Genomic DNA, 14,159 nt, shown 5'->3' on the forward strand with positions numbered 1-14,159 from the left:
GTCTTATAATCCGGATTGTTTTATAATCAAGCAAATACAGTATTTAGGGCATTATTGATGTTCATGGTAATAATTCAAGAGTTTCCATGCCTTTCTTGAATTAATAAACACTGCTAATGACTCCCTCCCCCACACCCCCACTATGCTGCCATAAGAGGGTCAAAGCATACCATACTCACATGGCTCTCAAAGCATTAACCCTTCAGTTAGAAAGCTAAGCCTAAACACGCACTCAGCTTTAGGTAACTTCAGGGGTGTAAGTGTCATAATTATGAGATCTGACATAGTACCGTATTTGCTCGATTATAAGACGACCCTGATTATAAGACGACCCCCCAAAATCTGAATATTAACTTAGGAAAAAAAGAAAAAGCCTGAATATAAGACGACCCTAAAGGAAAAAAGTTTTACCAGTAAATGTTAATTCATGTAAACTATTTTTTTTAATAAAAGCTATGATTGAGAAAAATATTTTTTTTTGTTTTTATTTCTTGTATTTTCCAACCTGTCCCCCAGTTACGCACATCTGCCCCCAGGCTTGCCACTCCAATATGGCACTGTGGCCCATGATATGCCTTTTAACCCTCTATATGCCACTGTGCCCCATGGTATGCCTTTTGACCCCCTATGTGCCACTCTGCCTCCAGAAATGCCTTATACCCCTATATGCCACTCTGCCTCCAGAAATGCCTTATACCCCTATATCCCATTCTGGCATTTAGGGGGTTAAAATGCATATTATGGGGCAGAGTGGCATATAGGGAGGTATAAGGCATTTCAGGAGGCAGAGTGGCATTAAGGGAGTTAAAAGGCATTGTATAGAGCACTCTGCCTCCAGAAATGCCTTATACCCCTATATGCCACTCTGGCATTTAGGGGGTTAAAATGCATATTATGGGGCAGAGTGGCATATAGGTGTATAAGGCATTTCAGGAGGCAGAGTGCTCTATTAAATGCCCCCTTAACGCCACTCCAGAAATGCCCTATGCCCCCATTTAACACACACACACACACACACACACACCCTATACCCCCATTTAACTAACACACACACACACACACACTCTCCCCTCCCCTCCCCTCTCAGCCCTCTCTTACCGGTGCTTCCAGCCGGGGCAGCGGGTTGACGTCGCCTTCTGCTGCAGCCGGAAGGAGGTGGAGTTGGCAGCGGGGGTTTGTATCCGTCCGTCGCGTATACTTTCCCCGGCTGTCAGAGATCAGAGTTCCCCGCACCGGTGCGGGGAACTCTGATCTCTGACAGTCGGGGAAGGTTTGCGCGACGGACGCAGACAACCCCCGCTGCTAGCCACACCTCCTTCCGGCTGCAGCGGACGTTGTCTACGCGGATCGCGTAGACGTCAACCCGCTGCCCCGGCAATACAGCAGGAAGCACCGGTAAGTGTGTGTATGATGGGGGGGGGGGGGGTGAGACAGGAGGATCCAGGTCCCCTGCAGCGGTGCGGGGGATCTGGATCTTAGTCTCCTAATCAGACTCTATTTGAGGTCTGATTAGAAGACGACCCCGATTAGAAGACGAGGGGTATTTTTCAGAGCATTTGCTCTGAAAAAAACCTCGTCTTATAATCGAGCAAATACGGTAATATTTATCTTCTTTTAGAACCATAAAGTATAGACGAAAGCACAACTGTAATGTAAGGAGGATATTATTGCAAACATTGTTGTACTGTTGGTGTTGCTTCAATATGTTGGTTCCTTTCCTAAAATCAATACATTTGTCCATACACTTAAAAGACAGAATTAGTATGGTAATTATCAACCTGGCATTCCTGGTCTATACCAATTGAGGCATGTGATGTCTGTCTGTATTGCAAAAATGTACATTTCTTTGGCAAGGAAAGAAAGTACAATAAAAAATGAGCTTGCTGTAAGAAAAAGTGGAGAATGACCTCAGCCAGGCAGTGTGCCACTAAATCATCTTGTAGCTTGCTTCATCCCTGAGTAGCACTTGATGCATTATGCGTTTTATCTCAAAGATCCTCTTGTGGGACTTTAGATGACTTGGATGAATAAGTGTAACTGATTTGAAAAAAAGAACCTTATATATATACCGTATTTGCTCGATTATAAGACGAGGTTTTTTTCAGAGCAAATGCTCTGAAAAATACCCCTCGTCTTCTAATCGGGGTCGTCTTCTAATCAGACCTCAAATAGAGTCTGATTAGGAGACTAAGATCCAGATCCCCCGCACCGCTGCAGGGGACCTGGATCCTCCTGTCTCACCCCCCCCCCCATCATACACACACTTACCGGTGCTTCCTGCTGTATTGCCGGGGCAGCGGGTTGACGTCTACGCGATCCGCGTAGACAACGTCCGCTGCAGCCGGAAGGAGGTGTGGCTAGCAGCGGGGGTTGTCTGCGTCCGTCGCGCAAACCTTCCCCGACTGTCAGAGATCAGAGTTCCCCGCACCGGTGCGGGGAACTCTGATCTCTGACAGCCGGGGAAAGTATACGCGACGGACGCAGACAAACCCCCGCTGCCAACTCCACCTCCTTCCGGCTGCAGCAGAAGGCGACGTCAACCCGCTGCCCCGGCTGGAAGCACCGGTAAGAGAGGGCTGAGAGGGGAGGGGAGAGTGTGTGTGTGTGTGTGTGTGTTAGTTAAATGGGGGTATAGGGTGTGTGTGTGTGTGTGTGTGTGTGTGTGTTAAATGGGGGCATAGGGCATTTCTGGAGTGGCGTTAAGGGGGCATTTAATAGAGCACTCTGCCTCCTGAAATGCCTTATACACCTATATGCCACTCTGCCCCATAATATGCATTTTAACCCCCTAAATGCCAGAGTGGCATATAGGGGTATAAGGCATTTCTGGAGGCAGAGTGCTCTATACAATGCCTTTTAACTCCCTTAATGCCACTCTGCCTCCTGAAATGCCTTATACCTCCCTATATGCCACTCTGCCCCATAATATGCATTTTAACCCCCTAAATGCCAGAATGGGATATAGGGGTATAAGGCATTTCTGGAGGCAGAGTGGCATATAGGGGTATAAGGCATTTCTGGAGGCAGAGTGGCACATAGGGGGTCAAAAGGCATACCATGGGGCACAGTGGCATATAGAGGGTTAAAAGGCATATCATGGGCCACAGTGCCATATTGGAGTGGCAAGCCTGGGGGCAGATGTGCGTAACTGGGGGACAGGTTGGAAAATACAAGAAATAAAAACAAAAAAAATATTTTTCTCAATCATAGCTTTTATTAAAAAAAATAGTTTACATGAATTAACATTTACTGGTAAAACTTTTTTCCTTTAGGGTCGTCTTATATTCAGGCTTTTTCTTTTTTTCCTAAGTTAATATTCAGATTTTGGGGGGTCGTCTTATAATCAGGGTCGTCTTATAATCGAGCAAGTACGGTATATATATATATATATATATATATAGATAAGCAATATATATAAGCAAATTACCGTATTTGCTCGATTATAAGACGAGGTTTTTTCCAGAAAAAAACTTCTGAAAAACCGACCTCGTCTTATAATCGAGGTCGTCTTGTAATCAGGCCTCGGATCATCCCCCACGATACCTCACAATTCCATCGGCAGCCGCCGCCGCCGTATCAGCTGCAGCCACCGCCGCCGCTTCTGTATTCGCGGCAGCTGCCGCCGCCGCCGCCGCTTCTGTATTCACGGCAGCCGCCGCCGCTTCTGTATTCGCGGCAGCCGTCGCCGTTTCTGTATTCGCGGGAGCCGCCGACTCCGTATCCGCGGCAGCCGCCGCCTCCGCCTCCGTAATCCGCGGCAGCAGCCGCCGCCTCCGTAATCCGCGGCTTCAGCATCCTCCGATGCGGCCGAATCGGAAGCTGTGACCATAACAGATGCGCGGGTCACGTGGGTCGCGCTGTTCTCACCTGACCCAGCTTCGTTTTTTACGTTTTGTGCCTATGATTCTATGCAAATCAGTCCTACCTGACAGTCTGTGCTCCTGTTCACAATTTGTGAAGAGGAGCATAGACTGTCAGGTAGGAATGATTTGCATAGCTGGTTCAATTAGGGGCACAACCTAGTGAACTACATTTCCCATGATTCCCAGACCCCTTTAAGCGTGACTGAGGAGCATGGGACATGTTGATGGGACATGTTGATGGGACAAGTTGATGGGACATGTTGATGGGACATATAGATCTGCTATTCCCACTGACAGGTGAAAAAGAAAAAAGAAAAAAACACAAAAACAGTGGTTTTGATTTTTTTCCCATTAGGGTCGTCTTATATTCAGGCCTTTTCTTTTTTTCCCCAATAAGATCCAAAATTTGAGGGGTCGTCTTATAATCGGGGTCGTCTTATAATCGAGCAAATACGGTATATGACTGTGAAAATGTGATTTGTAATGGGTTTGGATATTTGCTTCAGTGGCTACCGTCCTCATTTCGTAATGAGCATTTGCAAAACATGTTTGTGCATTGCATTTAGAGGTATGCACATGCAAATGTAAAGTAGGTATTGTGGTATGATATTATGACATTTAGACATGTATTAAATGTCAAATGCCAAAGGTGGATGAGGCAGACAGTACCTCTCAGAAGTCAAGCTAGATTGATGAAGCTTATCGAACATGAACTCAATATCTTCATGCATATCCAGGAGAACGAGTTTGAGGCGGCTTGGATCCATCTTGCACAGCTCCACACTGGCGCATCCAGTTTCATGCTAGCTTGCCCAGTTATATCAGAGTAAGATGGGTCATTTTGGCTTATCAACCTGTAGTTCTGCAGACTGCACTTTCTAGCACACATACATATACAGATTTTGACATTGAGGCATACTATCGTCTCTATCTCTAAATGATGTCACATTCATAAGTTTACATCAATAGGTGGGGCCATCTCCATAAGACTATTATTATCCCACGCCAAAGAATAGAAAGTCCTGGTGATTACTGTTCTTTACCAGTTCCATTTGTTACATAGCAAGAGGAGTAGCTGTGCAAGGCCCACACAGTGGCTCATAACTGCTGCCCCATATGCCCCATGTGGCACCAATGTGTGTTTTGCTTTCCATTAACAGTTACATACTGAAGCACTGTATGTAAACAGCAGGACTGATGGTATAAATTGTGTGAATTGACTGAAGTCTATTGGATTTTCTGTTCAGTGAGATCCTTGGGTCTCGTGGTCAGTGGACACTATTTTCCAGGAGTGAGAGTAACTTTGTAACTAAGGTACAGAAATATCAGTGAATGAAGAGAGGCTGGGTTTTTGAGATATGGTGAACTGTACAAAACCAATAAGACACCCAATATAATAGAAGAATATGACACAAATATATTTGGGTAGTGTTATTTAAAAGAGGCAATACATATTTTTGGCATAAGCCAATTCTGCCTGGTTTGACTGTTATGTTAATGGTATTAATAACATGAACTTTACTACTTTGCCTGGCAATTGCCAGGTTTCTAGGAAGACAAACTTATAATTTTTTTAGTCTCCCAAAGTAAACCATGATACCCCTGCACAAAATGTTTATATTTTGCCTATTCTGTCCGAGAGCTGTGCCTTCTTCTAGCTCGGCCACATTCAGTTGTGTCTGGTTCATATTCTGTTCTCATATATCATGTTATGACCATGTGCATGTTCTGTTTTGTCTTAGCTGTGTCATTTACGTGGATAATTGTATTTTCTACAGAAACCACAGATGAAAAGCTGCAGTTCTAGTATTACCTAGGCCCATCTACTACAGTTCATTCACAATAAACATGTTATTACTATTTATTTAGAAGTCCAAGTACTGTTGCTATTAAAATACTGGAACATACATACTAGATAGATAATCAATAGAACATCATAAATTCATAAATGTCAGTTACATGGCCACTTGCAGCTTAAACCCTCTTGTTTTAGTGTATTAAAGTGGCAGAACCTATATTAGAATGTGATTATTTGTCACACCTTATACATGTAGTAGAAACCATTTTATGCTTTTTGGGATTTCATATAATTTTGGTGATGGGTTAAGTTCTCATGACATTGGGAATGAACGATGGGATGTGCTTTCTAACTCATACACAGCTTGAAAACGGTTACCACTTTCCTTTCTCTGGAGGGTTGACATCTTGAATGTTAATACCGTGAGTAGAGAAGTAATGAAGGGTTTTTGGCTTGGTTGCCAACATAGGTCACATGGGAAGAGGGGAGGATTTAGTACACATTTCAGGCATGTAAATGAGCTGCCTGCTGTTCCCAGCAGGTGGACCTGCCTGACCTACTGTTCTCAGCTGACACTTTGTGACCTTATGGAAAAGAATCATTCCTGCCTCTGCAACTGTTACAGCATCTAATGTCTTATTAACCCACACGGGCTACACAGCTCTGAGCAAAGCCTTGGGCTTCAGAGAGCTGTTGATGTAACTTTCCGTTAATTGTATCCCTAACCAGTATACATTGGGGAGTTTCTTGCCCCATCTATTAATGTCTCCATTATTTCCAAAAAAAATCAATTCTTTGTCTATACAAAGAACCTTTTTCCTTTAGCTATAACAGTACAAGGCAATGTCTTCCAGAAGAGACCGTAGACATTTGTACCCCATTTGTACTCCTTAAAACCTAGAATTAATGTGATCTCTTATGATAAATAATTAACTAATTACTAGTATTATTCTTGAAACATTTTTCTTTCTGTATTATTGCTAGAGCATGCCGGAGCAAGGCAATATCCACACTGGTATTGAAGCAGTACACCATATAATGAGATGAGTAGGATTAAGTAATAACTTGGTCTTTGATAATTGGGAGATTACTGTTTTACTGTTCATCTTCTAGAGGTAAAATGAAAATTACTATAGCTAATGGGGAAAAAGGCTTCAGGAATAATTTGTAAATGTGCATTAAAACAAGAAGCCCATGCCTTTTCACATTGTGAGATCCAACTGATTAATTAACATCATGCTATTTGTACAGTCTTAATACGTCCACTTTTCTCCCGTAGCATGAAAGGGTTTTGTCAGCAGTGAAAGCAGTCTTCACAGTTAATGTGAATAGATTAGCGGTCTATGTGTATATTAACACCGTGCAGGCTGACATCCAATGTTCCAAGTTTAATGTACATTGATGGAGTTTTAACTGCATTTCTTAGATAAGATGAGATAAGTTGCTAAGGAAATTCAATAAATTGTTCTGCATATAAATTGATTTATAATGTGTCAAATTCTGTACCTGCAGAGCTTTGGGAAGAAAGGCAAAGATTTTCAATGCATAATTTGAATACTTTTGTTCTTTTTTTTTTTGCATGGTACTACTCGGTATGAGTGCTTCAAAGTAATGACTTAATTCCTCCCTAACAAAAGGCTAAATCCAGACCATGGCATAACACAAAAGGCTTGGGCGTGACTTGCTGATAAGGTGGACAAGATATCTGACACACACATTCAAACTGTACCATGTCGTTGTACATTTGTGAATCAGGCAGTCACGTCGCTACATTGTCAGAAGTGGATTTTTAGAACAACATAGTCACTGAACATAGACTGTGTAAACTCATTGATAAGATCCTTGAGCTGGACTTGTCCATACCATAAGGAAAGTCTTAGTATCTATCCATTTGGCTTCTACCAAGGCCCAATCTTGGTGTCATTCCTCCACTCTTGATGAGTCAGGATGAGCCATGTATTGGGCTCATGCTCAGCTTAAAACCATGCCAGCTTGTCTTGCCCTAGAATTAAATTTTGGTTGTAGATAAGGTTTTCAAGTATAGCTTCTGAATACTAACAGTATCTTAATTTTTATTTTTTTTAATCCATGTAATTAAATGCTTCCTGATGATTTTGAAAATTAACCCTCACAGGGCTGTATGCAGAGGGACAGTGAGGTCACAAAATGATTGAACATGATGAGTCTTAGATCCTCATAAAACCTGTGGTTAGTAAGTACAGCACACTCGGCTGGATGTGGCTGAGACTTGTATGATTGTGGCTTGCTACCCAGGGAATAGTCGTACCTGGAAATAGCAGGTCTTAATAGCTCGTTTATCATTGTAAGCACTCTGCAAATGTTTTGTTTCCCATTAACTCCTATTTGAGGACATACACCACTCTTCACATATGTGCCCCCTGCAAAAAAAAATAAAACATTAAGTAGCAGTTTACTGTTCTGTAGTGAGAGCATAGAGTTTTTTCGATGTATTGATTAAACTTCCTGAACCAGCACTTTTGTTGGCCATCTCAGATTAGTATACATAAAGCATCTGTTAAAATATCATAAAGCTGTTTATATGATGTAGAGCAAGTTCTGTTTTAAACATTCTACACAATAATATATATAATTATTTAATGCACCCATTCTGCATTTGACTGTCCACGTTTACCCTTAATCTAGAATAAAAATGAAATCAGAGGCCATTGGCCAAAGTCACATTTGCTGGTTGCTTATGTTTACTTTGTGCATTTGTGTGTCTAGGCAAAGCTCTTTGTAGAGTAGATAGTTAAGGGCTGCAGAGAGACATCCTAGTTAGCCAGGTGTGCAAGGAGAAGAAGACTCCATGGATCGTTGCACATGTCAACACACCGGCTTCTCTCCCATTTAGCATTAGTGTCATTCTCACAAAAGCCACACATTCTGAGGGAGAAGAACCAATCTGTTTCAGAGAAAACCTGAGGAACTCCTAGATTTAATATATGTAGCCAGCTGGCTTCTTTAGTCTTTGGTTTGATCTACATATTGATCTGTTGATATGGTGACATTCTATCGATTTCTGTTTTAATGTAACACATGCTATCCTCCATCAGTGATTGCATAGCTTAATCTTAGATTTTAGGTATATTTATCCTATTTTACTACCTGTCATGGTTTTTATTATGTATGTCTTGTATTAGAACAAAGTTTGAAATGTTTGTTAACTTTGTATCATTTTATTGGTTGTGTGCACAGATTGGGAAGAAGTGATATCTTTGTACTAAAATAATGCAAATGTTTTGTAAGGAGAATTCTATTGTAACAAACTACAGGAGGGAAGTTTCTTTCAAAGGAGGAGAAATGTTATCCTGAATCTAAGACAAGATCAAGGGCTGAGTCTTACATCAGGAAAAATGGGCAGACTGGATGGGCCGAATGGTTCTTATCTACTGTCCAATTCTGTTTCTAATTGAGAATTTACATGAAAGATTAACAAGGTAAGGGAATACTCACCGTTTGATTTAAATGGTCAGTAGAATGTATTTATTTTTGTCAGGCGCTATATGTACTATATGTGTATATTTTTAGATTATAAAATTGTTTTAGCAGGGCCCTCCTAACTTTTTGGTTTTTTAAATCCAAATTGTTATGTACTGTTTAGCCATTGTACAGTGCTTCAGAATATGATGGCACTATATAAATCAATAAATAATAACAATAATATGAAGCGCTACCGGGAGCAGACACATTTTTGTTTTTTTCACACAGTTCAATAGTTTTAGATTAGTTTTAGAAGATATGTTTAGTAGCAATTTGTACTTAGCTTATCTTTCCCTATGTTTAGAACACATTTTCTAGCCTTCACTAAGGCTTTTTCCTCATTGGTTGTGTACCTGTGCTTTTGAAACTTTCTTATATATTTATAACTGCGTAAGTTTGGAGTATATTAAACAAATGTGATAAAATAGATTTCTACCACAACATATAGACAGTTGTTTGAACTGTACTGATTAATGTGTTGTGGTGATGGGCTCTCTTTAATGAGATGGTGTCTACATAGACTTTGTAATTTCTGCTTAGTCGGGAAAAGCTCGACTGTCTTTGATCTTATTTTGTTTGTGTCTGAGTATCTGTTTATCATTTGTTTGCACCTGTTGTTTAATAGAGTAATTTCTGTGATTAATATGTTAACAGCACCTCAGTCAGACTTGAATCCCATCTGCTCTTTTAAGACAAGTCTGTGATGCACAGAAGACTCTATCATACGGTATGATTTTTAAATAAAAGAAATCCCCAAAGCACATCAGATGAATGCTGTTGATTTTTTTGTTCTTAAGGGTTAGCTCGGAAGTGCTTTACCATATAAAAAAGCCAAAGCATGGAAAAGCAAACAATATCTAAATTCTAGTTTCTCTCAACATCTGCTATGCCGTTATATATTGGATATCAGGGAAGTATCTTAAGTTGGTATGGTTTTGTGATTTCTGATTACTAAAACACACACAACTGATTTACATTGCCTCTTGTGTGTGTTCTGTGAATCTCACCTGAAGATGAGTAGCCAGTTACCATGGGAACAGTAGGAACAAGGATTTTATATTCATTCCTCTGTTAGACACACATCTTGCTGCCGTCACATCTCACAACTCCAAGTCATTTTATACCACAAAGGCAAAGGTGAATAGGACTATTTTTACTCAGCATGCTTTTGTCGTTAAAAATTCAATTCCAATGAGTGCTTTTTCAAGGCTTGCATTAGGTTTGAAAGTACATGCAGAGGAAGGACGAACAATACACTTTTATTTAAAAAAAAAATGCATAGGCATCACGTATGAGGATAAAATTTAGTGTTTTGCCAGAAAAATATTACCCGACGAACCATTTCAAGGGAACAATTTTCTGTCCCAAACAGAATCTTATTTGCTCGTAAATAGAAAGAAATGGACTTGCTTTCCATATTAATATATGCAGAATCATGTCAAGTAAATACAGTAAAAAAAACTGGTGTTAGTGGATGTTATTCTAGTGAAACAGGGAAGACAACTTCAGTTAATTAACAAGGCACCATTTAATTCCAGGCAGATTTGGCATTTATGTGCCGTAGTCTTTTACAGTTGAAATGGTTAATGGTTTCGTGAAACAGCTTACCTGGTATATTAAAAACACAATGATCTACTTTTTAGGTTTCTTCATGTACGGTATTGGGGGAAAAAATTTCTCCTATCAAAATTCTTGTGACATGATATCATTATAATCCATGCCAGCTTTCTTTGGTTACACATAGGATTTTCTGGTCAACTAGCATGTAAAGATAATTTTATTGGTATGTTATATACTACATGTTATGTCCTGTCTTCCCATTGTCCAACACTACCGAATGTGATGGCGCTATATAAAACAATCAATAATAATAATATTCTCTTATGATGGTCTCCTGTGCAAATACCCTTCAGTAGCTTGAACTTGAAAATAGGAGTTTCTGCTTGTTCATGAACAAGCTCTCATTGCAGATGCTAAATTCACATGATAGGCTGCCAAGGATTTTTTACAGAACATTCTGACAATTTCAATTTTGGATTTCGCTGTTTGATTGCAAATGTGTAGAATAACCTATATGCGATTATATTGTTTAAAAGTCACCGTTTATTCTGTGGTGCTCTCTTTCACTATTAGTGAAAAAAGTCAGGAGCTTTCTAGAAGTCCACTTTACTAACAGCCAGGGCTATAGTAAGTCCATAAATTGACAAGGCTACACTCTATAGAGGGAGGTATTTAACCTAAATGTTCTGCTAGTCGTATTGAAATATATCTAGCTATTTCTTTTATTCCGGGTGAAAAATGTCCGTAACACTATGCATTTTGAGTGAGCATGTGTTTGTGTGTAGCTCATAATCGTGTTTGTTATTGATAAGTATACCAGCACTGTATACAGGGTGCCATCAGGGGGTATGACTGGTACTAGTGTTCAGGGCCTAGCCGTCCTGCTTTCTCACCTGAGAGGAGGAGCAAGAGAAAGAATGTGTGCCTGTGTGCAATGCGAGATTGCCTGTTAGTATGTATGCATGTTAATTATAGGCATACCTGGGAACTCTCCGGGTTTGACCCGGAGCTGGGTGAGCGCTGCTCCTCCGGTTCTCCAGGTCAAGACCCCAATCCTCCGGGTCGCGGGAGCGGGGCCTTGACACGCCCTGCTCCCCGCCCATTTTTCCTTTATACTCCCATTAACGTCAGTGGGACTGTCCACCGACATCACCGGGACCACTGACGTCGGTGTGCAGTCCTGGCCGCGTCACGCAAGAAGTTCCCAGGTATGATTATAGGGAGTTGTTAAAGAAATATTGCATCCAGACCCCATTAACCCTAGTCTTATTCTCATAAGGTGTGCTTAATGCATAGTGATGGAGGGAGCAATGGGTGGGATAGTGGAAGTGGCATGGGGGCCCAGGTGTTAAGCATGTACTGGGCCCCAAGATTTCTGATGGCCGCCCTGAATGTATACCTTACCTAATCATCCATAGTCATTGCCAGCAAGTTCATAGTAATTATATAATGAGACTGTAGGGCATGATTTCCAGCTGGCTCAGATGGTAGATCTGATTTTAACCTGCAATATAGGAATCTCTGGTTTCAGGACCAATCTGGTCACTGTACTTTAGTGGCTGTTCACCAATAAAAAAAGAAACAGGTGAACATAGTATATGTTATTTTGTTCTATATAATTGTCTTTTACTTTTATAGCGGTATTTTTTGACCGACTGGCTCTCTATAGGTCAGGTAAGACCTTCAGTGGTTATGGTTTGAGACCATTCAACCTGGAAAAGCCATACGTTTTCTTAAAAGACATCATTACATGCAATCAGACAATGCTCCTTTAAGAACACATATTTTGCATATGAATGTTAGTAGTCCCAAATGTCTGTCTATATATGTGTGTATGTTAGTATAAAGTATGTACCGTAATTGTGTGTAAGTATGTGTTACTTACTAAGTAGTGTGTTACTGTGGGTGTGTTCACGTTATATAAAATGTATACACTCACAATATACTTGTGCATCGTGTGTAGTTATTTTTTTGAAGGCACATGTTATCAGGGCCAGCCCTACAATGGAGCCGAGTGGGACAATTGCCCCAGGTGGCACTTTTGAAGGGGCGGCACTTTGCCGCCCCGCGCGTTTTTTTTTTGAAGCGGAGGAGAGAGAGGGGCGTTGAGTGGTTTTCGCTTACCCCGCTCGGCGCCCCTCTCTCTCCTCTGTGAGCCCTCTAGCTCGGTCTCGGTGCTTGTAATGCTGAGCTCCAGAAGTGACGTAAATTTCCGGTGCTCAGCATTACAAGCCAGCACCGTGGCAGAGCAGGGAGACTCGCCTCTGGACTGTTTAACGGTACGTACAAAGGGGGAGGGTAGATAACGGCGTCGGCGAAGTTTAAAATGCTGCCCCCCCCCCCCGCGTCGGCTGGGGGGGCGGCATTTTAAAATTCGCCCCAGGCAGCATTAAGTCTTGGGCCGGCCCAGCATGTTATGTATATTTTATGTGCATACACACACATATGTATGCATGCATTACAGAGCCACATGTAAAGTACACATCCATGTGGTAACATTGCTGAGTGTTTAGGATTGTTTCAGCGGGAGTAGGAAACAGGGCAGCTTTGCCAATAACCTTGGAAAAGAAATTCCATAACCTGCTGTGCAGAAAAGGTCAAACTCATTTTTGCAAACTGGAGTTAGGTTTAACCGTGCATTGCAGAACTCAGCTTCATTACTAGTAATTAATCCTCAAGGTTCCTGAATGTCAGTTCAGGGAGGCAATACCATATCACAGGTAGGCTATGAAAAGTAATTAGTATTTCTCACTGCTGCCTGTAACCTAATTGAGCTTCTGTTCCTCCCACGTTTTCTAGAACACATTCATAGTTATAGGAACACGCGATTACTAATGGAAAGGGTTGAACAGTGAATAAAATGTTTACAACATCTCTTAATGGTGTCACTGGAAACTAATGTGTTCTATAATACCAACTTCAAAATGTGGAAATGAATTGTCCACGTTGTTCTCAGATAAAACATTTTCATACTTTAAAGTAATCGTCAATCTAAAATGCCTGTCTAGCAAAAATAAATGGGTCTAGTTCCTACAGGAAAGCAATATTTCACATGCCTGGGGCCTATTGTAAGTAGACTCTTGACATCGCCAACCACTATAAGATTAACACTTCTGTTAAATGTGTTTTCTCTAGCTGTTAATTTAGCATTGGTCTTGTAAAAACAATTAAGGAATGTTGATTTGCATTAGTCGGTATTGCTGGAAAATAATATCTGCTGGATTGATATTATGAAATGTTCAAATTACTAATGCTGATTACTACTTAGAGGTATATTTTGACTATTTAGCCAGGGCATTTTAACTATGTGGTTTTAGCTAAGTGTTGGCCCCTCAAAGGTAGCAGCCCAGACTCTAGTTGCCATGTTCAGGCTTCTAGGATATTTTCACAAATGCCCCTGTTGATCTTTCAGAAAGGCTTGAGTGATTGATAGAACT

At 41.0% G+C, this 14,159-nt stretch overlaps 1 protein-coding gene across 1 annotated transcript in view; it reads left to right on the forward strand.

The window, feature by feature from the left end:
* The window catches only part of LOC149289272 (E3 ubiquitin-protein ligase SH3RF3-like), a 183,647-nt gene that overhangs the window by 30,875 nt on the left and 138,613 nt on the right, over window positions 1-14,159 (forward strand). The window contains exon 2 of the mRNA XM_089490913.1: window positions 3,504-3,666. Within this exon, the coding sequence (XP_089347039.1) occupies window positions 3,504-3,666 (163 nt within the window). The remainder of the gene's footprint in view (window positions 1-3,503; window positions 3,667-14,159) is intronic.

Source organism: Sceloporus occidentalis, unplaced genomic scaffold (genome assembly GCF_023333645.1).
Source record: "Sceloporus occidentalis isolate IW3139 unplaced genomic scaffold, rSceOcc1.0.p SCAF_47, whole genome shotgun sequence".
In the NCBI taxonomy this organism is placed as follows: Eukaryota; Metazoa; Chordata; class Lepidosauria; order Squamata; family Phrynosomatidae; genus Sceloporus; species Sceloporus occidentalis.